The sequence below is a fragment of the Eschrichtius robustus genome, chromosome 14 (assembly GCF_028021215.1).
Source record: "Eschrichtius robustus isolate mEscRob2 chromosome 14, mEscRob2.pri, whole genome shotgun sequence".
NCBI classification, from domain to species: domain Eukaryota; kingdom Metazoa; phylum Chordata; class Mammalia; order Artiodactyla; family Eschrichtiidae; genus Eschrichtius; species Eschrichtius robustus.
Genome location: NC_090837.1, coordinates 1,883,897 through 1,910,720, shown reverse-complemented (window position 1 = coordinate 1,910,720; position 26,824 = coordinate 1,883,897). Strand labels below are relative to the sequence as shown.

The following is a 26,824-nucleotide window of genomic DNA, read 5'->3' as shown; positions in this document are numbered from 1 at the left end:
ATGGCAGGGGTTTGATGTGTTATATGTTTTACTCTTAGCGGCAGCATTTCCATTTGACTCCTTCATATCATTTCCATCTTTCTGCAGAACTTTCCCTTTGTCCGTATATGCTGTCACACTTTCCCACTAAAGCATTTAACATATTAGTCAGGGTTATTATTTGTAATTTTCTGACATAGTTTTGATTGTTTTGTCTCTAGACAGTGTGTTGGTTTTTCTTGCTATTTTTGTGTCATACTTTTAGAATAAATGCTGGGCATCAGGTGTAAAACAGTGGAGACTGAGGTCAACAGTATTCATGCCAGGAAATGGGTACAGATCTTTTCTGCTAGGCCATTAGTGTGTGTGTGTGTGTGTGTGTGTGTGTGTGCGCGCACTGGTGCACACATGTGCTTGTGCATGTGTGGAAAGGCATGTATGTGCAAGTATGCATGTGTGCATGCATGTATAAACATGTATTTTAATGCATGAGTATGCACTACGTGTCTATGCATGTTATGCATGTGCGTGTGTGTGCATGTGTGAGCACATGTTTGCCTGTGCATGTGTGCAGTGTGCATGTGGGCGTGAGTGCACGCACATGTGTGTATATGTGTGCACACATGTGTGTATGCATGTGTGTGCACGTGTATGTGTGTATGCATGGGTGAGCACATGCTTGCTTGTGTCTGTGCATGTGTGTGAATGCACGTGTGTGCATGTGTGCAATACACGTGTGTATATGTATATGTGTATGTATGTGTATATGCAAGTATGTGTATGCCTGTGTGCATGTGTATGCATGTTAAGTCAGTCTGGTCGGGAGTAGAGCTGGCTTGGGTTCTGTCGCCATGGTTACCATCAGTGCTGCACGGGCTTCAGACTCCTCTGGCATAGCCTTGCGCCTGGGGTGGGGTTGGTTTGGCAGAGGGAGCCCCTCAGTGTCCTTGCCCCACTTTCAGTTCCAGGCCTTTCTCGCCAGCCAGAGCAGCTCCCCATGCTCTCGCCTCTCCATTACCAGGGTGCTGCGTCCTGCCAGCCTGCAAGTGGGACGGCGGGAATTCTGTTTCCCTGGTCAGCCTCAGGCTCAGGTGGCCTGAGTTCCTGCATCTCGGGTGGATGTCCCCAGTGGCTCTGCCCCTCTCCCAGTACAAAGGGATCTCTCTGCCCCTCTCTGGGGACAGAGGGTGGTGTCTCCCCTTCCTCCAGCTGCACAGGTTCTTCCCAGTGCCCTGGGGTGCAGTGTTGGCTGTCCTTCTACAGCAACTTCAGGCCTTTGGTGCCTGGGGGAGAAGGTTCAGGCAGGCGTCATGCCTTCGCAGTGGCGGCCACTCACTTCTCCGGTGAGCCCTGTTGAGAGGTTGCCTCCAGACTCCCACCTGCCATGCTCTTCCTCTGAGCACCTGCTGGGGTCATGGAGAAGGGCCTGGGGTGGGGTGCGAACTCCTCTGTGTCTGCAGTGGCCGAGGGCTGTGTGCTCTCACCTAGCCCACCTTGGCCTTTCCAAACTCATTGCAATTCTTTTGCTGAATTCTCCTTACTGGCTTGGGCCCCGTTTCCCCCGTGCCCTGCCTCGTGTGAGCCAACACTCATGCCCTCCTCTCCTTAGAGGGGTCTGCCTTTTCAGACCACATTTCAGGCTGCGTGGTTTCCCTGACCTCTGCTTGCTAATGGACTCAAGAAAAGTCATGAGTTTGTAGATTTGGAGGCTGCTCTTGTTGTGAAGCAGGTAATGCTCTTTCCAGCTTTCCGTGTCCTCAGAGAAAAAGCTTGGGTTTCCATTCCCATGACTGCAGGAGAGCTGCACCATCTCTTCTTATCACTTCTATGCTCCGGCCAGAAAAAAGGTCAAGGTCAGCAGGCTTCAGGAAGAGCAGAGATCAAAAGCGTTTTCTCGAAGCCTGTGCCGCAGACGTCCGCCTCTATCTCGCTGTGTGTAGCCCCCTGGCCACCCCAGCTGAAAGGGAAGCGACCGGTTTTAACTGAGATTACGGGCACCCAAACACACTTGGGATACTGCCTGGGGAGAAGGGAGAGACTGGATTTGGGGCAGGGAGTGAGCCACGTCTGCCAGGCACAGTCTTCTTAAAGCCTTCCTCCCCAGCTCAACAATTTCTCAAGCTTTCACCCCTCACCTCCTCTTTGGAGACGGGATGAAAGCTATGGACACCGTCCCCGCAGAAGTTCACGTGTGTGCCTTCAGAAGAGCTGTGCATGCGACTTCAGGGCATTCTGTGACCCCACGAAGCTGTGCCTGAATGTCGGGACCCATGGAACCGTCACCCCTGATGGCCGGTCTTATCCTTGGTTCTCCAGAAGCAGAGCCTGGGGTTGACATGTGTGTGTCGTGTTCTTGGGAGCCGATTCTAGGGGCAACGGTGTTTCCAGGGGGAGTACAACAGGCAGGTGGGAAAGTGAACTCAAGGAGCTGTCACTGAGCTGCCGCTCCTGGAGTGGAAGAGAAGGAGAGGGTGTCTATCCACTGAGTCCTGAGCCGCACTGGTCAGGGCCGCTCCCTGGCAGCAAGGTCCCTGTTTCTGGGTGCTGATGCACGGGGCTGCATGGGACCCCCGGGCGTCCCGCCTGCCGCCGAGTGGGAGAGGCCCCTGGCAGAGACACACCGTGGGGAGGGAAGCGCGGAGGCTGGTGTGGGGCTGAGCCTCCCAGCGCGTCTGGAAGGAGAAGTGAGGCCGCCCGCCGGCCGGGCAGTGGCGAGGGGAGGGTCTGGTACACAGGCCAGCCAAGCGCCGCCTCTCTCTGCCTTCTCCCTCCGCTCCTGCCCTGCTGCCTCCTGTGCCTACACAGTCACCGAATGACAAACGACTGCAGCTTCTCAAATTCATCCCATTCACCAGACCTCCGACGGCAAGCGACAGAAACTAAGCTCAGACTTTCTCCCGGGAAACAGGAATGGATTCGTGCCTCTCGGCGAAAACTGCCCCTGTATCTCAGGTCCAGGAGCTCAGCAGACACCATCGAATCTCTTAGCTCAGTCTGTCCGTTCTTTCTACTCTTTGTAGAGGCAACGTGGGCGTGAGCAGCCTTAAGTTAAGATCCTTGGGGGTCAGCAGCGCCACTGGGGGAGGGGAGCCTCCTCTCTTCCAGGGCCGGTGTATTAGCCCCGGGAAGGCGCTGATCAGAGCCGAGGAGGACGCGTGACACGTCTGGTCAGTTGCAGGCCCGGGGCGCGCCGAGGTGCTGCAGGGGTCCCGCCCGCCCCGTGACCATCTGCCCACCGGACGGAAGCACGTGGCTGGCGTAGGAAGCACCCTGCAGAGGAAAACCTCACGCTTGTGTCCACAGCAGGGGAAAGCGGGGGGCTGGGCCGATGGTTTGCTGAGGGGTGTGTGGCATCTGGGGAGGTGTAGCTGGGGGAGATGAGAACCGGGCCCTAAGAACTCGGTGTCCTCACAGCCTGGCCGGCGCTCCCAGCACCTGGGAGGTTCTACCGCGCTCTTCCTGAGGTCCAGGCTGTCCGTCTCGGCCGGCGGACACGTCTCCAGTTGCGGGTGAATAATCCACTTATGCCCCCGTCTTCAGCTGGCTTCACACTTCGCTTCATCCCTGTGAAACTTTATTGAATAGCGCCTAATTGGAATTTAAGATTCCTTTTTTTTTTTTTTTCAGCTTTATCACTGTATAATTGACAAAATTGTAATATATTTAAGGTGTGCAACGTGATATACATATGTATACACTGTGAAAGGACTCCCACAGCAGAGCTAATTAACACATCCGTCACCTCTCACCTCACATATTTATCTTTTTTTTTGTTTTTGGTGAGAACAGAAATTCTACTCTGTTACTCTGTTGAAATTGCAAATTTCAATTACACGGTACAATATTACCCATTATAGTCACTATGTTATATATAGATCCTTGGACCTATTCATCTTTTTTTTTTTTTCTTCTCCCTATTCATCTTTTCACTTCATTTTATTTATTTTTTGTTCTTTAAAAAAGATTTTTATTTATTTATTTATTTAGGCTACGCTGGGTCTTAGTTGCAGCACGTGGGATCTTCGTCACGGCATGCATGTGGGATCTAGTTCCCCGACCAGGGATCGAACCCAGGCCCCCTGCCTTGGGAGCACGGAGTCTTACCCACTGGACCACCGGGGAAGTCCCCCCTTCATCTTTTGAAACAAAAATTTTTAATTATAATTGATTTACAGTGTTGTATTAGCTTCTGCTGTACAGCAAAGTGAATCACTTATACATATACATATGTCCACTCTTTTTTAGATTCTTTTCCCATATAGGCTGTTTCAGAGTATTGAGTAGGGTTCCCTGTGCTCTGCAGTAGGTCCCTATTAGTTCTCTATGTTATACAGAGTAGTGTGTGTGTGTGTCAATCCCAATCTCCCCATCTATCCCTCCCTCCCCCCCACCTTTCCCCACTGGTAACCGTAAGTTCACTAAGTCTTTGAGTCTGTTTCTGTTTTGTAAATAAGTTCATTTATACCCTTTTTTTAGATTCCGCATATAAGCGAGATCATGTTTGTCTCTCTCTGTCTGACTTACTTCACTCAGTATGACAATCTCTAGGTTGATGGTGATTTTTATGGTTAAAAATGGAACAAACCGGCGTGGCTGGGTCTCGGTGATGGGAGAGGTCCATTTAATTAACAATCTGTCTAATTCTTGGTAAATTAAGACCTGGACTAAGAAAAATCTGCCTCTGCTGTCCCTCCTCATGCATCTTTCTCTTTCCTCCGGAGGCAGGCAACAGGAGGGACAGAAAACTGGTGAAATGCAGAGGTAAAAGTTGTAAATTACTTTCCCCTTAGGCGATCAGCCTAGGCGGCGGGATAAAGGTGGCAATCACCACAGTGGAATTCACCATTTTTTTCAAGTGGGGAAGAGATAGAGAAACGTGCACATGAATTTCTGGAGCCCTGCTGAAGCTGTGCCCCGTGGTTCAGCCTATCAGATCATCTGGAAGGTTGTGGGCTGCAGGCACAAGTTAAAAGTAATCGCTTCACGGTTTTGACATCACATTTTTTTCTCCCCCATGGAGACTGGAGGACATTTTCTTATCCTCTTTAGGAAGTACTTGGACTCAGGGCTCTGTTCCCATTTAACGTCAGGACAAAGGAGCTAATAATATTAGCTAACATTTAATGGGTGTTATTTTCTACTTTATAATAATAACAACCACAGCTAACATTTATTGAGTGACATTTTTTCTTTGCAAAGAAATAGCTAGCATTTATGGAGTGCTACGTATTTTCCAAGCGCTGCTTTGAGAACCTTGTATATATCATCTCATTTCTTGTTACAACTCTATGGAGCGGAAACTATTACCTCCATTTTACAGATGAGGAATATGAAACAGAGAGGTTCAGTAACTTGCCTAAGAGCACACAGCCAGTAAGCATTGGAGATGGTACAGTGAGGTAAGTGTTATTTAAATCACATAGCACATTATAGCAGTGATTACAATCATGCACGCATGTGTGTGTGTGTGTGTGGACATGTATTCAGTATAGATAAAGTTTTGGTCTCTAGTAAAGTGGGCTGAGGCTGGCTAAGGGCCTGACGCTTTACTATCACCTTGAACAGCGGTCCCCAACCTTTTTGGCACCAGGGACCGGTTTCGTGGAAGACAGTTTTTCCACAGAGCAGGGGAGGCGGGGTGGGGGGCTAGGGGTGAGGTGGAGAGGGTGGGGGGAATGTTCAGGTGGTAATGCAAGCAATGGGGAGCGATGGGGAGCGATGGGGTGCGGCAGAGGAAGCCTCACTCGCCCACCACTCCCCTCCTGCTGTGCGGCCTGGCTCCTAATAGACCACGGACCAGGACCCGTCCACGGCCCGGGAGCTGGGGACCCGTGACCTTGAGAACACTACCCTGGATGCTGTGGTGGGCTGTGGGGATTGGTGTAATCGCCTAGTGCACCTTGTAAATAGTTTCATTCGTCTCTGAAAGGGTTAAAGAGAAAACGTGGCCAGCATCACGTAGAGGGCACGAGGGTGCGGTGTATTTTCTTCTTCCATCCCTAAGTCACCTTCCTTCTCTCTCTGGGCAAACAAGGCTCCGCTCTAAACAGAGTTTACGGTCTGTTGTACATTTTGTATTTATTAATATTTCTGCTGACTTTGAGGCGCTGGTGGAAGGTAGCTAACGTATGTACGCGCCCCGTGTCTGTCTGCTCTGCTTCTGAACCTCAGACCCTGAAAGTAATTCCCAGTGGTTCTTAACAGACTGGTGTTAGGACCCAGGAAGGACACAGCAGCCGCGGCATATAAATAGAGAAGCAGAACAGAACAAAGTTTGAGGAGAGAGCCTTACATCCCTCACACTCTCCACCCCAAGCGCTGGGGGACAGACAGACGGACGAGGTGTAAGCCTGAGTCACACCAGAAGGATTCGGGCAGCAACGCACCAGCGCAGGAGCCCGAGGGAGCTCCAGACACAATTCCTCCCACTTCCAGGAAAAAGAGAAACTTCCAACTCCGAACCTGGGTGGATGCCACTGGAGACTCTTGACAGAAACAGAAAACCGTGAGGGACCCACGATCACCCCCTGAGCCTCGGCGCTGCAGTCACAGCCCTGGATTTCTTCTCGGGAGCCGGGATCGGAAGCTGCCTTTCTCCTCCCTGCGTCCCCGTGCCGGTCTGATCGTTCCCATGTGTTTATTGATCACCGAAGACCCTTGAGTCCGGAGACGAAGACGAAACACCCATTAACTCTCACGACCCTCTGCCTTAACGCTCTGCAGTTCACAAACTCTAGTGAGACAGAAGGTTTTCTTCTTTCTGGAACCTGTGAAAATGTCCCTTTCCCAAGGGAGTGAAAGTTAAAGGCGCCACTTTGTCACAGACCCTCAGGAATTCTGCACGGATCACATTTTCACCTCCGAAAACACCATGAGGAAACTGCTGCCTCTCTGCTGCTGGCACTCCTGGCTGCTGTTGTTTTACTGTGATTCTCAGGTAGGGTCCCCAGGTGGTGCTCACCGAGACGGGACGCGCCGGGACGTTCCCTGCATGTCTTACAATGTGGTGTTTTGTGTGCAGGTGCACGGAGCCGACACCAGGTCACAAGCCCATCCAGGTAAGTCAGGCGGCTTCCCTCCTGGTCTGCTCACTACCTGCTCTCCCTGCCCAGCCCGGCGTCTGGAAGCAGTTTGCTTGTTTGTCTCTTAAGGCTGCGGGCGAGAGGCCCTTCTTGGGCTCCTCTGGCCCCGCCAGCTGTCCTGGCACCTGGTCCCGTGGGTCACTCATCATCCTACACCTCCATCTTGGGGAAGCAGGTCTCTCCGCGCCCGGATGCTTCTGGTTCTGGGGCATTCAGGAAACCGGGTGTTCACCGGTGAAGCATCTTCTGTCTCTTACTTACATCGTGTGTCTCCAGCACAGATTCACTTGAGCTGACTTAGAGCATCGCCCCCTTCCCCGCGCCGCCCCGTTGTGTCCCCGTCCCTCCGACGGGAGCCTGAGTCCTCCGTTCCCTCCGAGGAAACCCCTGGCCCACCCGGCTGGGTCCGCTCTTCCTGTGCCCTCCTGAGTCCTCAGTCGGGAAGCACCACCCTGAGGCTTTCCTCGGGGAGGACAGAGGAGACGTGACAACTTCCCTTGCCCCTTCCCAGAGGGGGAGGCCTGCGTGACGGCGACGGGAATTCGCTTTGCCGGCCCTTGTTCCCGTTTGCTGCTCGGCTGGCATGCGCGTGGTAGAGGGGACCCTACACTAACGTCCCCCAGTCCTTGCTTGGGAGCCCGGAGGACAACCCCGGCCTGGGGGGTGAGCGTGCCTCTGGCCACGATGACTGTCACGGGCAGCCCTGCCGACTCCACGACCCACCAGAGGTGGCGGGTGCAGCACCCCCGGCCCCATCCAGGTGGGAAGCCAGTTCCCAGGAGCCGGCTCCGGTCTGGTGGGGGCACCAGAGCCGTGCTGGGCGAAGGTAGAGAGGGGTGGGGCTCTGTCCCCTTTGGAGTGACGCGGCCGTCGCCGTGGGTGCTGGAGCACCCCGCCGTCGCTGCCACCTCCACCTGCCGTCTCGGTGGTACAAGGGCTGCCATGTCTCTTTCATCCGCATGTTGAAGTCCAATCTTCGGTTGAAAAGGGCGCGAGGGCGGTGAATTTCCACAGGCTTCCCTTTCCTTAGCCAAAACGCTGCAAGAAGGGTTTGGGGATAAATAGATCATCTAGGATCGCATCAAACGGGGGCCGTTCGTGCCCTGTCGCTAACTCACAGCTCACGCTGGTTTCCCGGGAGAGATGTGTGTGGCCAGGAAGGCGACAAGGCAGCCCTAGCCCCCCGGCCGCAGTCAGGGTGGGCAGGGAAGCTGTAGGGTGTTTGCCATGTGGTCCCTTGGCCACATCGCGGCCCCCCCGGTTCCACCCACGGCCACTGGCATCCTTGACCCTTAGCTTCAAGGAGTGGCTTGAACTCAGTCTTGGTTCCGTAGAGAAACTGCTCTTCTTGCATTCTAATTTAGGGCAGAAGAAACATTTCTTGATCAACTAACTACCTCAGAGAAATAATAATAAAACTGACAATCATAGAAATGTTACTAAAAAGGAGCAACGTGCACCGAGGCCTGGGGGGAAAGCTGGAGTGCAGGGAGTTTGGGGTCTTAAGCTGCCCTGTGGGCAGCGCTCTGTAGCTGCGAGAGATTCCTCCTCGTCGAATCCTCCCGTCTCCAGCAACCTCTCTTTCTTCTTGTTCTCCCCACCCCACTTTTTAATTTTATTTTAATTAAAAATGTTTTTATTCCTCTTTATTGGAGTAGAGTTGCTTTACAATGTGGTGTTAGTTTCTGCTGTACAGCAAAGTGAATCAGCTACGTGTATACACATAGCCCCTCCTTTCTGGATTTCCTTCCCACGTAGGTCACCACAGAGCACCGGGTAGCGTTCCCTGTCCTATACAGTAGGTTCTCATTACTTATCTATTTTATACATAGTATCAATAGTGTGTATATGTCAATTCCAATCTCCCAGTTCATCCCACCCTCTCCCCCCCCTTGGTCACCCCACATTTTAAAATCTTTATTTCCTTTTCTTCCTCCCGCCTTCCTTCCTTTTTAGAATAAAGATGAAGGCTGATATTTATTGAACACCTAGGAGTTTTATTGTTTTTATTTTATACCCTATGGACGAAACCCTATTGCTTCCTCTCCTTCCCCCCTTCCTTCCTTCCTTCCTTCCTTCCTTCCTTCCTTCCTTCCTTCCTTGTTTCCCTCCTTCTCTCCCTCTCTCTCCTTTTCTTTCCTGTCATCCTTTCTCCCTTATTTTCTTCCTCTCCCTCCTCCTTCTCCAGTCCTTTTATTTTGTCTTCTCTTCCTACTCAACCCCCTTTCCTGCTGAAAAGTCTGACCCCTGTCGTCTGTGCACCATCAGCACCTGGGAGGCCTGATGCATTTCTGCTTCTGACCTCGGAAGCCTGCAGCATCCTGAGGGGACCCCCAGTGGAGGAAACCTGATTCCCAGGACTTCCACCCAAGGGCATCCGCCTAGGCACACAGTGAACATGCAGAGACCCTGTTCCCAATGGGAAGAAATTTGGAAACACCCTGAATACCCATCAGTGTGGGAAAGGCTACATAAATTGTAGCATTTTATTCTAAGGAGCACGAAGCGGTAAATAAAAATGCCAATATGATGGTGCACTGGGTGCTTTTACGTAGATTCTATACAGTAGCCCCAGTGCTTTGAAGCAACTTTGTCAGCCTCCAGGTGAGGAAGTGTTTCTTCCCAAGAGTAAGTGCTCTGCCCAAGGTCCCAGCGCTAATAAGACATAGTGGTAGCTAAGGACTCACAAATTTGGAAGGAGCTGGGGGTGGTCAGACTCATAAAGAGGTTGTTGAAGATGAGAACAGCGTGGTCAGCCCAGTGGGGGAGGTACGCACGGGAGGTTTGGTGAGCCGGGGTCCCCAGTACAGGCTGGACCCCTAGTGTCCTGAAGGCAACCACACCAAAGCTTCCTTTCTAAGGTTCTAGGAGGACTAGTAAGCGTTTCCTGGTTTCTCGGTATGGTACCCAGCCCTGTGCCTTACAAATACTAGGTGCTCAGTAAATATCTGTTGGCTGGATGAGGCATTGTCAGTTGAAGAGTTGCTGGTTGTCTGGTGAGCTGAGTCCCTGATGACAGCCAGCCTGCGTGATTTTAACACCCAGCTGGGGGTTTTGGCTTCGTTTTCTGCCTTGCCTCTCTATACTAGCCCAGGTAACTCGATATTTTCCTGGGCTTTATCTCTACCGCATAGATAGGTATTTAGTTTCATCAGTAATTGAAAAACAACTTCAAATCATTTCGAGCATTTGTGTGTTTTGTGACTGTGGACTGTCATTTTGTGCCAAACTGTAGCATGCTGTTGGAAGGACCACCAGGGGCTATTCTAGCCCACCTCCCCATTCGAGAGTTGATGGAGGTGAGGCCCAGAGAGGGGAAACTGGGGACTCCATCCCACACCTGGATCCTTTTCTCTGGCCCCAGGCTGCCCGATTTCTTGCTCTGGCCCCGAAGACAGTGCTAGGAAGCTGCGATGGTGGATAAATCTAAATCCATAAATGGCAACGGCCAAGAAATTGCACATCACTTAAAAAAAGTTTATAAACATGCCTTTTACAGATAACTTTTGTAATGAGGGGACTTAATAAACCATGTCGTTATCCAGAAGTTTCCTGGCCCTGGGGTGCGCAGAGTGGCTGGTTCTGTTTCCAGGAGATGGGGGCAGCTCACCTCATTGGCCCCATTTAGATGGCAAGGAGGCTAACACAGGTGATTATAGTAATTATAATTCCCATAATTATGTAGTGGGTTTTTTTTCCCTGTGTGAATCAATTGTTTGTTCCCTTTATTTATTTTTATTTTTAAATTGAGATATAACTGGCATGTAAAATTGATGAGTTGCAGGTGTACAACATCGTGATTTGGTATTTGTATATATCGTGCAACGGTCAGCTCAGTAAATCTAGTTAATATCCGTCACCAACATCGTGTTGTATCGTTTATAAAGGACCCTCAGAGTCACTAGGTCATGGTAGGAACTTCATTCTTCATCGTCCTAATGCAGACACAAAAGTGTTTATGATATAACTTTTAAAAATAATGTTTATACACTATTGAACAAATGGAAATTTGGCATTTAGAGATTGGGGAGCATCAGAATTACATAGTCTTTCTAGGTTTATTCTTTTATTTATTCATTATTGCAATTTCATTCATTCCACCTATATCATTTTTTTAAGAATTAATTGCTAACATTAAAATTTGGGGGAGAGTTCAAATGCAAAAACCTAGATTTCTGACACACACATACACACGCGCATGCACTCACACACACACACACGCACACACACACATGCACACATACACACACACACACCAGGCTGTGTTTTAGACACGGGGCTAAGGTGCAAATAGAACAAATTCTCTGCACTCAAGTCGCGAAGAGTCTGGTATAGGAGACAGACAACAAACAAATATACTAACAAACAAAAACTTTCAAATTATAGTGTAAGCCCCACGAGAAGACAAAACAAAGCATTGGGAGAAAGAGTGGATGGTGGTGGTGATGAGGGGTGATCAGGGCAGGCCTCTTGGAGGGGGTGTCCTGAGGGCAGAGGCTTGAATGACAGAGTCGGTTGTGCACAGCGAGAGAAGAGCAGGGGGGACAGCAGGCGAGTCCCACTGTGGAATGAGCTTGGTGTGTCATGGGCCAGGCAGGAGGGGTCCAAGATCTGCCCAAATTGGCAGGGACCAATTTTCCTCTGTGTGGTGTAGATTTCTGTTGAATAAAATCAGTGGGCACGTATTGCCCTACACAGATTCAAGGGGTGAGGGCTTCCCTTTACTGACACACAGAGTAAGTGACAGGGAAGGGATGGAATGGGGAAATCTGGAATAAAAGCTGAAAAGGAAAAATTAAAAGTTTTATTAACTTTTCTTTTTGAATATTGATACCCCTCTCTCCCTCCCTCCCCCTCTCTCTCACCAAACTGGATCAACAAAACATTAAGTATGGATGAGAAATTATTGCTGAAGAACTGATTTTGAAAAAAATTATTTTGTTGAAGTATAGTTGATTTACAATGTGTGTTAGTTTCTGCTGTACAGCAAAGTGATTCAGTTATACATATATATTCTTTCACATATTCTTTTCTATTACGGTTTATCACAGGATATTGAATAGAGTTCTCTGTGCTGTACAGTAGGACCTTGTTTTTTACCCATTCTATGTATAATAGTTTTCATCTGCTAATCCCAAACTCCCAATCCATCCCTCCCCCACTCCGCCTCCCCCTTGGCAACTACAACTCTGTTCTCTATGTCTGTGATTCTGTTTCTGTTTCATAGATAAGTTCATTTGTGTCATTTTTTTAGATTCCACGTATAAGTAATATCACACGATATTTTTCTTTCTCTTTCTGACTTAGTTCACTTAGTATGATAATCTCTAGGTCCATCCATGTTGCTGCAAATGACATTATTTCATTCTTTTTTTATGGCTGAGTAGTATTCCATTGTGTGTGTGTGTGTGTGTGTGTGTGTGTATCACATCTTCTTTATCCGTTCATCTGTTGATGGACACCTAGGTTGCTTCCATGTCCTGGCCATTGTAAATAGTGCCGCAATGAACACTGGGGTGCATGTATCTTTTCAAATTAGTTTTCTCCAGATATATGACCAGGAGTGGGATCGCTGGATCATTTGGTAAATCTATTTTTAGATTTTTAAGGAAGCTCCACACTGATTTCCGTAGTGGCTGCACCAATTTACATTCCCACCAACAGTGTAGGAGGGTTCCCTTTTCTCCACACCCTCTCCAGCATTTATTATTTGTAGGCTTTTTGATGATGGCCATTCTGACCGGTATGAGGTGGTACCTCATTGTAGTTTTGATTTACATTTCTCTAATAATTAGCAAAGTTGAGCATCTTTAGTAGATATTTTTATGATTTTTGAGTTTTTTTTAAAATCAAGAATAGGTTAAGTCCTTCAGTTTTTCAAGGGTTCTTTTATATCAGTTAGCATGATTTTATTGTTTTCTTCATGAGAATGTTGTATAGTTCTTATTCTTTTGTTCTTAAATGTCTTGGCTGCATTTATAAATGAGAACCTTTCTTCTGTTTTTTAGTATTATTATTTGAATACAGGAGAGCTATTGACATTTGCATATTTAATTTGCGTCAGCCTCCTTACTCAATTCTTTTATTGTTTGTAACAGTTTTTCACTTACCAAATTCTTTTCTTATTTGTAATAGTTTTTCATTTTCATTATCAGGCATATATCATTTGAAAATAATGATTATATTATCTCCTCTTAAAAAGCATCTTTTACAATGAACAACACAAAGATTACTTTATTAATTTTATCTTTTCGGTGATCTGGCAGACATTCAAGGCAGTTGATTATTATTTAGTCATCTGGGCCATTATTTCCACTTCTGGGAACTGTTCACAGAGAAATAATCCAAAAGAAGATCCAAGTTAGGAGAACAATTCAATGTGTGATGGTGTAGCCTCTCCAGGGACTATTACCCAAACTCGATTATGAGAGTTAGAGAGAAAAAAATAAATCAAATAATTTGTACGGTATTAAGTGAGAAGAGCAGAATAAAAAAGAACATATCTGCATAAAATGATGTCTACGCAAAGTACAAGGAACATAAAGGTAATTCTGAAAGGGTTCGTTTTTAGGAGGGTGGAAGCAGAGAGATAATAGAAAGGTCAGGACCAATTCAGGAGACGTGTATGGAGGACAGCATCTAACACCAGTCCCTGGGTGGCTCCTGGGGGGGCATTTTATTCCTTGTCATAACAGATAGGCTGAGAGTACAGTTATAGAGTATCATTAGAATGAAACGAGGAAGTATTTATAAAGAACCTCACACAACGTCTGCACGATATCAGTGTTGGTTTCCTCCTCTTTTTCAACCTCATTTTTTTCTCTTGTCTGATTGTATCAGCTGTGTCTTCTAAAACGCAGGAAGTAATAACGGGATAATGGACATTCTTGTCTTTTTTTCTGACACGTATTGGCGTGCTTCTTGCGTTGCACCATTAGGCATGGTGGCTTTTATTTTCTTTGGTTAAAAGGTATCTCTCTATTCCTATTTATTGTGTTTTATTCTGTAAAAACATTCATTTAATTTACTGAGTTTTTTGAACACTGCGAGTGTGTATTGAATCTATTCCAATGCCTTTTGAATACATCCCACAGTCACTCTGATACTTTTACTCTTCCCCCAATTCCTGATGGAGGTGGTAAGTAGTTCCTTATGTCCAGCTCTTTCTTTCCTAATGGTGATGTAATATTTTTATTCTTTCCTCCCCCAAGGGTTTGACGTCTTGGCTTCTGCTTCCCATTATTGGCCGTTGGAAAGTGTGGATGGGATCCACGAACTTCAGGAGACAACTGGAGGTAGACGGGGTGGGCACAGTGACCCGGGCCCCAGGAATGCACTTGCCCTGGGGAATCGGGGCCGTTGGGAGGGACAAGGGAACAAAAAGCATCCGCTCTGAAGTCAGCCACGATGACGGAGACGACTAAACATTTGTGTAGCTTCCCCCTAATCATTGTTATTGCGAAGGATTTTACTAGAACTTTTATATGATTTTATGGTTGAAGGACAGGATTTATGCTTCAAAATATTAAGATGTGCATTTCGTCCAACAACCTTTAAACAAATGCAGTTGTTTTCAGCTTTAAGCGGTACACGATGGATCAGTCTCTGTACAAGTCCGGATGTACGTTTTCTAGGTAGGCACAAATGGAGTCATCTACATGCCTGCCAAAGCAGGGGCCCATTGGAACCTAGGGCCGAACGTTGTGCCAATGAGGACTGACCCCCTGTTTGTGGGGTCACGATTTCACTTAGCAAAGGTACCCCCCCCACCTACCCATCATCTCCTCTACACGTCACTGGAATCCAGCCCCCCCTGTGAAAAGGTCCAACATCACCTAAGATGCTTCCAATGGTCCCCAATTCCATGGAAGATAAAGTTTCTCTCTGAAGCAATTCAGACATTTCGAGAAGGAGAAACCCCAGACAGCCCTGAGCACTTTTTGCATTCCAATAAGAAGCTTTTTTAAAGTCTAAGTTTTGAGTGATTTGGGATGCTTTGACATTTTAATTTTTATTTCCTTATTCCTCTTGATCATGTCCAACGACTGATGTGTATAACAGGAGAGTTATGTACAACCATCCTGGCACATGCTCAGATTGTCTCTACTGGTTCTTTGTAACGGATTAAAAAAAAAACCCCACACATTGCTGATTACTATGCTTTCCACACCAGCACACTGATATTTTCCTTATTCCTGGGACTTCATGTGCTGCCATCAATTGCCACCTCAGATTCTAAAACTTTTTGTTTTTTAATTTGCAAATTGAGAAGCATTACAGCTGAAGTCTGTCCTGCTGGCATCCTTAGAGGAGCTCAGTCAAGGAGCAGGGCCCTCCAGAAGGGTGCTGTCCTCCTGTGTAGGGCCACCGGAGGCCCTGCCTTATTCTGCATTGCCTCTTGCTTGTCTGTGTATCAGGCAGCGGTGGCGGCCACAGTGAAAACCTGCACTGGGCCACTGGGGCTCCATACTTTCTCCAAATAGTCTGTACCACAGGGATGGAATGTCCCTGTGATAGTTATTTTATGACTACCTCAGGTTAAAAGAAATGGTTTCCCCTTGTTATAATCTAATTTTCTTTTCTCAGGGCCTTTACTTTAAAGCCTTTGAAAGGCGATCATTCCAAGTGGAAATTGCATTGTCAAAATAGCTCCTTGTTTAGGACCCAGGCGCTATTTTAGGAATTACTTCAAACAGAGCTCAAATAATGATCCGTATATTTCTCTCCTCACCCCCTCAGCTCATTTCACTGCCATAGATTATCAGATACAGTTACACTGTGGTTGAATTTGTTCACCCAAAGTATTATTTTCCCATAAAACTCGAGCTATATTGGTGTTTGTCCCAAAACACTTGAATGATGAAGGTTTCACTGCGCTGTTCTATTGGGTCCATTCTTTATGTTATCGTGCTTTACTGGCATATTTCAATTTGATTACAGCCTTCACATTTTACTTCTGGGGACAGTTGAATGGTGCTGGGAATCATTGCGTGGAGGCACTGCTTTGTCATTTGTTGCTGAATTCCCTGTTGTTTTGTCCATTTCTCATAATAACATGCAGTTGTTTTCATGCTGTGTTGCTGTTTCATCAGTTCTTGTGACATCACAACCGTTAATCCTTTTGTTAAGGCTATTTTATGGCCGAGTTCAATTTCATATCTCTCAACTAAGTATCTGGATGGGGGCGGGAGCCAGCAAATCGCAACCAAATACAGCGGCGATCACACCCTAGGTTTGGGACTGAACGGGGTCACTGGAGTTGCCGTACTGTCCCCTGAAAAAATTAGAGGGAGGTGGGGTCGGAAGAGAAAATCCAAGCTGTTTGCGGGATGAAAGGCACACTTGTCGATGCGTGTTGAGTTGAGAGATATGTCGGTTCCATTTGTTTTTTGTGTCACTCATTCATTGTGCTTTTTTCTTTTGTTGTTTCACCCAGCATTGCGAACCCACAACCTCACTGTGCTTCTTCCCCATAATTCTACCTTTGTATATACCAATGACTCTGCCTACTCAAATTTCTCTGCAACCGTAGGTGAGCACATGTTTCTTCTGTGTTTGTCGAGTTTGGATCTGCAATGAATTGAAAGGCCATTCCAAGTTGGTTCTACATGAATTCACTATATCTTGACTAGCAAACAAGCAAATAACCAGAAAAAGAGCCAAAGATCCAGGGTATTGAAGATAACAACTTCGAATTAGGTCTAAAGGAATTACCACAGATTGCAGTACATTAGGGGGCGTCTACACGCTTTCAAGCGACCAGGGTCTTCCAAACCAGCTGCTTGTTTTCAGAACAATACAGACATAAGATGAGTAGTTTCTAAAAATAGAACTTGTTTGGATTTTTAAATGGATTATATTCTTTGGGGGAGGAAAAACATGCCCTCTGAATGGAAAATTAAAGTCGATTTAAAAGTACCTCATCAAAAATTTGATCTCTTACAAACATTAAAATCGGCATTTCTTCTGTAGCTGGAATTTTTTTTTTTAATCATTAGAAGCTGTTTTCTAAGACACAGCCACAAGAGTCATGGCTAAATGACTATCTTGTTTAATAACCTCCAGAGCCCGTATGTTTCAGATTTTGCTTATGCAGCACAGAGCAGAATGGATAGTAGCAATTGGGCAGCTCTCTGGTCAGTACGGAGAGTCAGCTCAGCTAATTTAGGTCTCACTCCTGATCTTTTTACAATATATAACCTGATTGCTCTTTCAACTATGGGGTGTTTCGCTTCCAAAATTAATTTTGCCAAGCAAACAGTCGGGTTTAAGGGTTTATACAGCCTCATTCAATCACATACTGTGAGTTGCCCATGTAACTTTGTAATATGTAGATCATCTCCAGCAATAAACGAGATAGATGAAAAAAAATAAGTTTAAACACGATAAGGAAAAACTTGAAGCCCTTTGAGTTGGTATCCACATGCCAATGGTTGTCAGAAAATCTGAGCTGGGGTAGCAGTCGGTCAAAGAGCCTCCAGTGATTCTGTACATCTTCATCTGGGTCGATGGCTCCAAGGGCAGGAGGCATGTGCCACAGGGCAGAGGGTCATCTGGGCGACTTTGACCCCAGTCAACAATACGTGACTCATCACCCTTGGCTTCAATTCTGTAAACCACTGACATCGCACTGACACCATCAGAGAAGTTTGCTATGGGAATGGGGCAAACAAAAAGATGACGGAGCTGGCGTCTCTGCCAGGACTGCTGGCCCTGCGGTCTTGTCGTTGGCGGGCTCTTCTGGGACGACTCGAAGTGTAGCTCTGCATGTCCTTCCTAGTGTTTGAAAATGAATTCTCTTAAAATCATGGGCTCCCATGTCTAGGATTGGGGGCTCTCAATGAGAACTCAAAAGGAGAGAGAGTTCACGTATAGTTTTACGTTCAAACTTGAATCTCAGTGTTTCACTTGGAAAGTCTAGCGTGAAGACGGCAGTGAGAACTCATGAAGAGGTGGATGGAATGAAAGTTCAGGGCAGTAGGAGATTCTAATCACATGGCTTCCGGTAACTCAACTGTCGGCCAACATAGCAATTGTAATAGTGTTCTATTACAGTACATATTATACACTGGTATGATATTAATTAATGCGATACAATATTAATAGGATAGAATACTTATTATTTAATATTGACACGAATGTATATTATTTGTGATTTAGTTCTTAATTATGAAATGTTAACTACCGTTAATATTATATAATAATATATAATGTTAGAAATATTTAATTATAAATACAAATAACACAGTATACTTAGATGTAAGTTGTTTGTAAGCCTGACACATCTCTGGACGTTGCATCTCATGCGATTATTAACCTACAGTGTTGCCATTCTTCTCACTTAGATATTGTAGAAGGAAAGGTCAACAAAGGCATTTACCTCAAGGAGGAAAAAGGAGTCACATTTCTCTATTACGGAAGGTACAAAACTTCTTGCATCAGTAATCCAGCACAGTGCGGCCCTGAGGGTGAGTGATGAGCTCCATTCTTTTTCTTTTTCTTCTTCTTTTTTTTTAGTTCATTTCATTGCCAGGTACCATCTGTTGCTCTGGGCCGTGGCAGATGTGAAGGCGAAGTTCGGCTGCAGGACGCGTGCAAAATGTCACATACGGCTTTGAGGGGAGGGGAGGGGAGGGATAGGGAAGCAGACACCTAGAATCCTAATGAGAGACTGGTCCTGGAGATGGAATTAAAACACCGTCTCGTGAAGGTGTGAGAGCAAAATACTTAATCTTGTAAAGCAAAAACAAACAAACAACAACAACCAAAAAACCCAAGAAACAAACAAAAAAGAACCCTCCATAAAAAGCAGACACAGTGATGTCACACCAGAGTTTGGATGGGGCCATGGAGCTTGTGGGAAGTAAATTGATGGTGTGGCTCACAGAACGTTATTTCTGGCTCCGGGATGTTGGCGATGGATCTGGGCGGGGCGTGCCTTTTAAGACTTGTGCCATGGGTTTGCTCCTTTTATATCCATCAAGATTGGAGGGGGCAGTGGAGAGAGATGTCCCAGCAAGAGGTTGCAGGTCTGTGGTTAAAATAATGCCATGGACAAAACACATAGATGCAAAAGAGAAGTTAGGAACCTATTCCTTCTTTTTTTTTTTTTTTTTTCTTCTATGAAAAGTAAACTGCTCTCCACTATCTGAGCTTCAGACAATGGACATCTGAGCCACATTTCAAAACTTTCTGGGAAATTGTTCTCTGCCATCCAAATCAGCTTCAAGCTTCCAAGTTCCATTATCCTAAGGAAATAAAAAATTTTCTTTCTAGGAAAGAAAAAAGTTTAATGCAAGCCAATTTGAAAGCCCTAAGGCTTTTTGGACATCCATGGCCTTATCAAAACCGCCCTGTGATGAATTCATTGTTCTTGACTCTGGGCCATAATGGGTTACATTCCAGTAAAAGTAAACAAAAGCTTAACAAGGTGATAACATGTGGAAGGAAACATTTTGGACTTCGCAGAGCCCAGAGTTTTGAGAAAGGGTTTCGAGGTCCAAAACCACGCCAGGTTTACAAATCCACAGTTCAAGCTGTTCCTGAATTCAAACAGCGCTATAAACACGGCAGCCTTGTTTATTCCTCTAAATTTAAAACAGCCCCGCCTCAGCTACAAGGACTAAGAGAAGCGAGGAGGCAGTCACGCCTGCCTCACCCCTTCCCTGCCTCGGTCAGGAAGGCGGTGAGGGGGGGGGGGGTCTCTGCCTGCTTTCTCTCTGGGTCTGCAGGGAACGGCCTCTCCCGGAGGACAGGGGTCTCTACAGCCTCAGCTACCAACCGCAATTGACCCGTGTGGGATGCAAGGTCCCAGGAATTCCAGTGACTGGGGATGATCACAGATGACCAGTCTTTGAAGGGTGACTATGATGGGACCAGTGGGGCAGCCCAGCTATTGCAAATCAGAACTATTGGGAAGTTTTACCTGAACTCTGCGGTCACAAATTAGAGGCCTCCGAGCTGACTCTGGCCCGTGGTTGCGTTTCATTTTGCAAAAGCACGGAGTTAAAAACTTTTAATTAGTTGCCAATGTTGAAAAATAGGAAGATTTCACATAAAAATATGAGTTTCCAATTTCTCTTGAGAAATCCACCCCTCCACCCAGCCCCCGGCCCATTCTGATTGGGTGGGGCTGAATGGAACGGCCCCCTTTGTGATGGACATTGCCCTTTGGCTCATCACAGACCTCTGACCCTTTTGATCATTGGGCCAGTTGGACACAGAGCACCTTAACGGCATGGGCTCTGAGGCCAGGTGGCCTGGGTTCCAATTCCTGTTCTAACGCTTTCTGCGGTGACCTTGGGTAACCATTTAACCTCTGAGTCCCAAGTTCCTTATCTGTAAAATGGGTCCATCAAAGTACCTTGCTCATGGGGTTGTTCTGAAGACTGGCACGTGGTTGGTCCAGCATTGAGAGGCCCTTGGGGTCAAGTTTGGGTGGCTCCAAACTTCCCTCCTGTCACCAGGATCTTGGTCCTCACCCAATCTGCCCGCTTGTATGTGACCCTGTGACAGGGGCTGACGTGGTTGGACTGATCATAATAATGACCCACAATTGTTTATCATTTACTTTGTGCCAGTCAATGTTCTAATCCCATTACATGTATTAACTCATTTCATCCTCAAAAAAACGAGACAGACGAGGGCTCAGGTGGTAGAGAGAGCTGTGAACTTTGGCTTCACCTCCCACCCCGTTGACAACTTTTCCTGTGTCACGTTAACTGGAGCCTTTTAAGGTGTTTTTCGGGTGGCCGCTTTCTCTAGAGAATGGCCAGATATCCAGGGAAGCCAGGAAGCCTCAAGTCAGCCTTGGCCGCCAGAGACCGTGCTGCTGGGGGGCTTAATGCGGATGCAGAGGGAGGCTGGGTATTCCTCCATCCACCTCCCTTGGTGTGGTCTTCAGACAGGGCCACCGAGCATGGGTGCCATCCTGAGGACCACTGCATGTGTTTCCCCATTTTACTGACCATATCCTTTGCTCTGGTGGGTTTCCCTGGAGCCTCAAATAGCTTGTATTTCTGGGTTTAAGGAGAACAGGGAAGGTCCGTCCAGCATTTTCCAAATCAAAGTCCACATAGCATGTGAAGTAGGTGAGATGATTTCAGGTGCACTTGGAGCGATTAAACAATTAATGGTTATGTTTTTATTTTAAGATAGCTCATCAGAAGCTTAAGATAGCTTTCATAGATACTCTTTAGGACGAGACTTCAGTAAGTAGTAAGCTTTGAAAATGGGTTGACTTAAAGAACAGTGTTTCATAGTAATAATCTAGGTGCTGTTCAGATAAGATGAAAATGTGAGTGATTAAAACGTAGGCAACATTGGATCAGCCTTTTCAGATACATTGATCGGGCGTCCTCCACATGTTTTTTGGAGGTGATGGTGGGCACAAATGTATAACCCACTATTCTTATAACAACCATATATATATATATATATATATATATATATATATATATATGTTTCGTTATAAGAATAATGGGTCATATATATATATATATATATATATATTGGCCTCACTGCACAGCTTGTGGGATCTTAGTTCCCTGACCAGGGATCGAACCCGGGCCCCAGCAGTGAAAGTGCCGAGTCATAACCACTGGACCGCCAGAGAATTCCCCCAACATTTAAATAAAGAGAGGATCGCTCCCCATGCCCAGTTCAGCAGGTCAACTGTTTTCATATTTGTGATTTCCCAATTCTCTTGGCCTCTGTTCATATTTTTGGCAGATTTTTTTTTTTAAAGAATGTTTTAGGAGACAGGATTGAGGTTAGAGCTTTTCAAAAAAGGATAAAACATCTGAGCAATTCATCTGTCTGTTCCTCCCCAAGTTCTCAGGTAGAACGTGGAATCGTCTTCCTCTGCCAGGCTGCCCACTCCAGGCTCTTGAACCCACACCCTGCTCACCCTAGGGCTTCTCTCCACCCGCTCAGCCAGCTTCCCTTGCTTCTCTGAGCTGAACGTGGGGCCTGCCTTTTGGCAAATGGTATCTCCTGGGCAAGTGTTCTTCTGGGTGCTGGGTGCAAATGCAGGAGAAGCTTTTGAGGAACTTTTGAGAGAAAAAGGCTATTTGAACATTAACCGAAGGAAACACAGTCTATGTTCCTTAAATGCCAAGGTGTCTCGCTGCCAGCTCCCACGACCAGCAAACGCACAAGCGGGGAAACTCAGCGTGGGAAGGGACTCTTCCTGACATGTTCCAGCCTCTTGTTTCATTCCCCTGTAGACCCTGAGAGCTCGGCTCGAGTGTTACTTTTGCAGGGATGAGTCCCAGACCAGCTGCGTTCCTCTGTCTGTGCTCTCACATCTCCCTGTATGTTCTCCCTCTAGCCCTTGCACCGGTGGTGATGACCTGCTCATTATCTGTCTTCCTTCTTTGGCCTTTAGCTCTGTGAAGGCAGGGACTCTGTCTGTCTTGGTCATTGCTGTATTTTCAGGGGTGAATATCAGCATCGTAGATGTTTGATCCATGTCGCTTGAACAGATACGTCTAGTCTGTCTTTTTGATGTTAAATTCCTTTGAATGCTTCCCCAGCAAATGTCTGATGGGCTGTCATTTGAATATCACCCTCGATGGGTCCTTCCCCATTCCTAAAGGGGCCCGTCCCATTTTTGTACTCCTTGGACCTTTAGAAACTTATTTCTGATATTGGATTAAATTCCATCTTGAGTAATTATCTCTAATTTGAGTTCAACTCTAAATCACCTTGGCTCCCCGCAGGAAAGACATTCTCTCTGTTTTACTCATTAGCTTTACCTTTCCTCCCTCTGGAAACGTGCCCTTTGTTTTTCCCTCTTTTGCATTAGAGCTTCCCCTGCTTATAAACACCAAGAAGCCTGCTATAGCTCCGTAGCAGCAGCTGGGAAATCTCACCATCCACATTCCCTTCTTCTCAACTTCGATAGGACTTTTTTGCCCTTTGCATTAGGTTACTAAATTTAAAAAGCTGTCAACAAAATGCTAAAATATTTGCAGAATTGAGTTTCAGGACGGTAATTTCCAGAATGGTCTGATGGTTACAGGCTGGGCATGGATCCAACTTCTGTCTCCCTCAGATGACTGGGGGTTATGGGGCTGTTGGAAAGCCTGAAGGAGCCTCAGAGAGGAGTATTCATTCAGTATGCCCATTTCACAGAGGGGGAAACCGAGGCCCAGAGGGGGCACAAGACAGCCTAGAGCCACATGGCGATTTAGTGCAGAGTATCTCAAAGTGTTGTTTCCAGACCATCAGCAGAAGAGTCTATTGCAGAGATCGTTAAAAATGGAAGTTCTCAGGCTCCAGCCCAGAACCCACTGAATCAAAATCTCCATGGATGAGGCCTGGGAATCTGTAGTTTTAGCCAGGACCTCCAGGTGATTCTCATGGACTGAATCACAGAACGAACTGGCCAAGGCTGACTCCGTCCCACAGATGTGTTTTGTTTGCTGGCATTATGTCGATTCTCACATATTTTATACTTTAATCAGCTTTCTAAATTGTTCTCGACAGGATGGGTGGGTCCAAATAGCCTGGCTCACTGTTTGCAGAAACAGAGCCTCTCTCACAGTGCTTTAAATGTTTTTTTTTTAAATTAATATTTAATTCCTATATAAGAGAAAATTTCATTAAAAAATCTATACTTCTGACTTCTCTTAAAAAATCAGAAGATCCAACAGTGTTCCCTGCCCACCTGGCAGTGGTTGGTTACTGACCGTTTCCTTTGGAATGGTCCGATGGTCTCCAGATTTCCTGAGTCCCCAGCGTTCTCAGTTCCCTGCTTGCTGAGACTGAAGGGCAGCTGCCACTCACCTGTTGGTCTCTTAAAATAATAATGAGAAGAGAAATGGTTAGTGTGAAAGAGAGTCCTACAGCACCAGGTATTTCTAGAAGAAATTAAAGAGAGCCTTTTTGGGGGGCAAGAAGGGTAGACATGAGTAGTATTTGATATGCGTGTTTGATCTGAGAAAGTGTGTCTGCATGTTGAAAGATACAGCCTGAGCTGCCTTCGAGAAACACGCTGGCTGTCTTACAGAGTTAATCCTCCTGGCAAGATGGGCTTTTGAGATTATGGCCTCTGTCGTGTACACTAAACTCTGAGAAACACTGCCCCTTTGGGTCTCTATCGTCTTTCTCTCTGCATTTCATATATCACATGTTCTCCTACCACTGCAAACTCAACTCTGGCTGAAGATGGAACTCCTTATCTTTCACCCGGTGTCTCTTCTGTTATCCAGATTCCCCGCCACTATGACCTTCAGCTCTTTTTCTCTCCAAAGTTTGCTCTTTGCTGTATCGTTTCTCCCACCTTATTTGATTGTTACTTCCTTGTCTTGAAATCATGGAGCTGGGAAAAAAAAATCTAAGGATACAGTGTGGAAGCTTCACCATCTTCACAGCTTCTCTTTGTCAAGTAAAAATCAGATATTATAAAAAAAAAAAAAATCAGATATTATTAGGGAAGACAATGAACACTGGGCCATGGAGTTGATACCTTGTAATGTTTCTACTTTAAGAGTAAGGTCTCTTGTATTCACTGGACCATATATAACCTCACACTTTGCTCCTCAGTTGTTCTGTATGTTTTGGATGAATAAGACAATCTTATGAACCATTCTCTTTGTGTTTTTTGGCAGCTGGGTCTCCACAATATTGAGAATGGATGAGAATAGATCACTTGAAATTTGTACCGAGGAAACTTCCGCAGCCAGACGTAATTCTATTCTCATAGTCCTAAAGTGGACAAAAAAATGGCATGTCATCCCCTTAACTCGACTTTTGTAACATCGACTATCAAGGCAGTGAGGCTGGATGTGTTTATGCCAAAGAAGAAGTCCAAGGGCGGGTTATTTACTTTAATAGGTTGCGGTTGAATGATGTAATTATCTAAATTTCCAGTCATGCTAGAATGTTTTTAAGACTAGTGATTCTTAAATTTCATTCACTTTTAAATTGCTTTTATGATTTTTTTTTTTACCATATACACATAGCACCTGAACTATAATGCTTATACCTTTTCTTTAAATTTTACTTACTTTGATTCAATTGAAAAGGAAACTTTCTATCACCCGCAAGAACTGAAAACCAATCTTGATTCCCATAAGTAGAAGATACCTATATTGTTGAATTCTACGTGGGTACCATGGCCCACCAGAGGCTCTAAATTTGAGATGTGGCATTTCTGTGTTAAAATGGGGATTAGCAATTGTTACTTACATACGAATGGGCTTTCTCTTGTCACAATCAGAAGAACTGGAACACCATCGAGAAGGGACTCATGTGATTCATGTTATGTAAAGGCATGCCTATATGCTAAAATTCTCTTGGAGAAAGTGTCTGACACCAGAGGGGGTGGAATTGTCAACTCTTAGAAAGATGTAGGTAGAAATCATCATATCAACCTGTACTCTGCTGAAATGCAGAAGTAGAGATCACACTTTAGGGTCTTACAAAATCAGAGTTAGGCATCTACGGCAGAACTTTGCTGGTGGGCTGCTACCTAGGTGTCTGGGTCTCTTCTCAGCTTAGCCAGAAAGCCCAAATCTCCCCATCACTCTCTCCCAGCCTGTGCTCTTTTGGAAGCACTCGGCAGGTGGTCACTCCGTAGAGACGCTCTGTCATCAGAACCCTGCACACTTGCTTCTTTCCTCCTCCTTCTGGGCCACACCGCACAGAAAACCCACTTAGAATCCTACAGTTGGTAGATTCCCTTGACATCCTCTATTCTTTATAAAGAAACCACAGCCCCAATTCTGGAGCCTCTCTTGACCAAAACCTGGGAGAACATCCAACTTCCATGCCTGAGATACGCCGTAATAAAATTGGATGTTGAACCAGCCAGATCAGATTAAAGGCCTTCCCAAATGAGCAGAATCTCTTTTTTTTTTTTTTTTTATGAAATCCTTTTTATTTTGAGATAATTGTCAATGAACACGCAGTCAGTTGTAAAAAATAATACAAAGCAACCCCACGTACCCTTAACCCATTTTGCAGTGGGTGAAACTGAGTGATTAAGTCAAGGAACTTGAGGTGGGGAGTGTCCTGATCTTCTTTGTGGGCCCAGGGTCATCACAGGGGTCCTTACAAAGGGAGGGGGCAGAGGGGCAGAGTCAAAGAGAGGTGTGAAGATGGCTTTGAAGTTGGGGGAGGGGCCAGGAGCCCAGGAACGTGGGCGCCTCTAGAAGCTGGAAGAGGGTGGGAACAAATTCTCTTCTGCAGCTTCCCAAAGGGACGCAGCCCTGCTCACCTCCTGATTTTAGCTCAAGTGGGGCTTCTACCTCCAGAGCCTTGAGAGTGAATCGTGTTGTTATCAGGCATAGAACTATGCGGTGATTTGTAGGAAACTAACACAGAGGTACCGTCTCAGATTTCCCTCCTAACCCTAACCGCAGCTCTCGGACCCAAGTCTCTCCTGGCCACATCTGCCTCACCAGCCTCCCCTCCTGCTTCTCTCTTACCCTCCTCGCCGCATCTCGTCACAAGACTGACATGAGGTCTGCTCCTTCAATGTTCCCCGGTCCTTCGTCCTGTGCCTTCCCTTGTCCGAGTCACACCCGTTCCCTTCAGATCTCAGGCCCACAGTGAGCTTCTGGAAGCCTCTCTCAACCTCCAGGGTAGCTGGCGCCCTGCTCCGAGGCTTGCTGTGCATGTCTCTCCTCCCTGCCCTCATCACACCCGTCACCGGGGGGACTCCCGCGTGACTATTCATGTCGGTCTCTCCCTGCCCACGTGGTAGTAAGTCCAGGAGCCCAGGGACCCCGGGGTTCTGCCCACTCTTCTGCCTC

General features: G+C 46.4%; 1 protein-coding gene across 2 annotated transcripts in view; it reads left to right on the top strand.

Annotated features, from left to right (window-relative positions):
• Positions 1 to 6,850: 6,850 nt before the first annotated feature.
• ADGRD1 (adhesion G protein-coupled receptor D1) overlaps positions 6,851 to 26,824 on the top strand; it is a 144,872-nt gene continuing 124,898 nt past the window's right edge. Inside the window, exons 1-5 of one of the 2 annotated variants that reach the window (XM_068563323.1) lie at positions 6,851 to 6,916; positions 7,001 to 7,037; positions 14,273 to 14,356; positions 16,498 to 16,593; positions 18,407 to 18,529. In XM_068563323.1, coding sequence (XP_068419424.1) covers positions 6,851 to 6,916; positions 7,001 to 7,037; positions 14,273 to 14,356; positions 16,498 to 16,593; positions 18,407 to 18,529 — 406 coding nt within the window. The remainder of the gene's footprint in view (positions 6,917 to 7,000; positions 7,038 to 14,272; positions 14,357 to 16,497; positions 16,594 to 18,406; positions 18,530 to 26,824) is intronic. The other variant, XM_068563324.1, reaches the window with a different exon arrangement.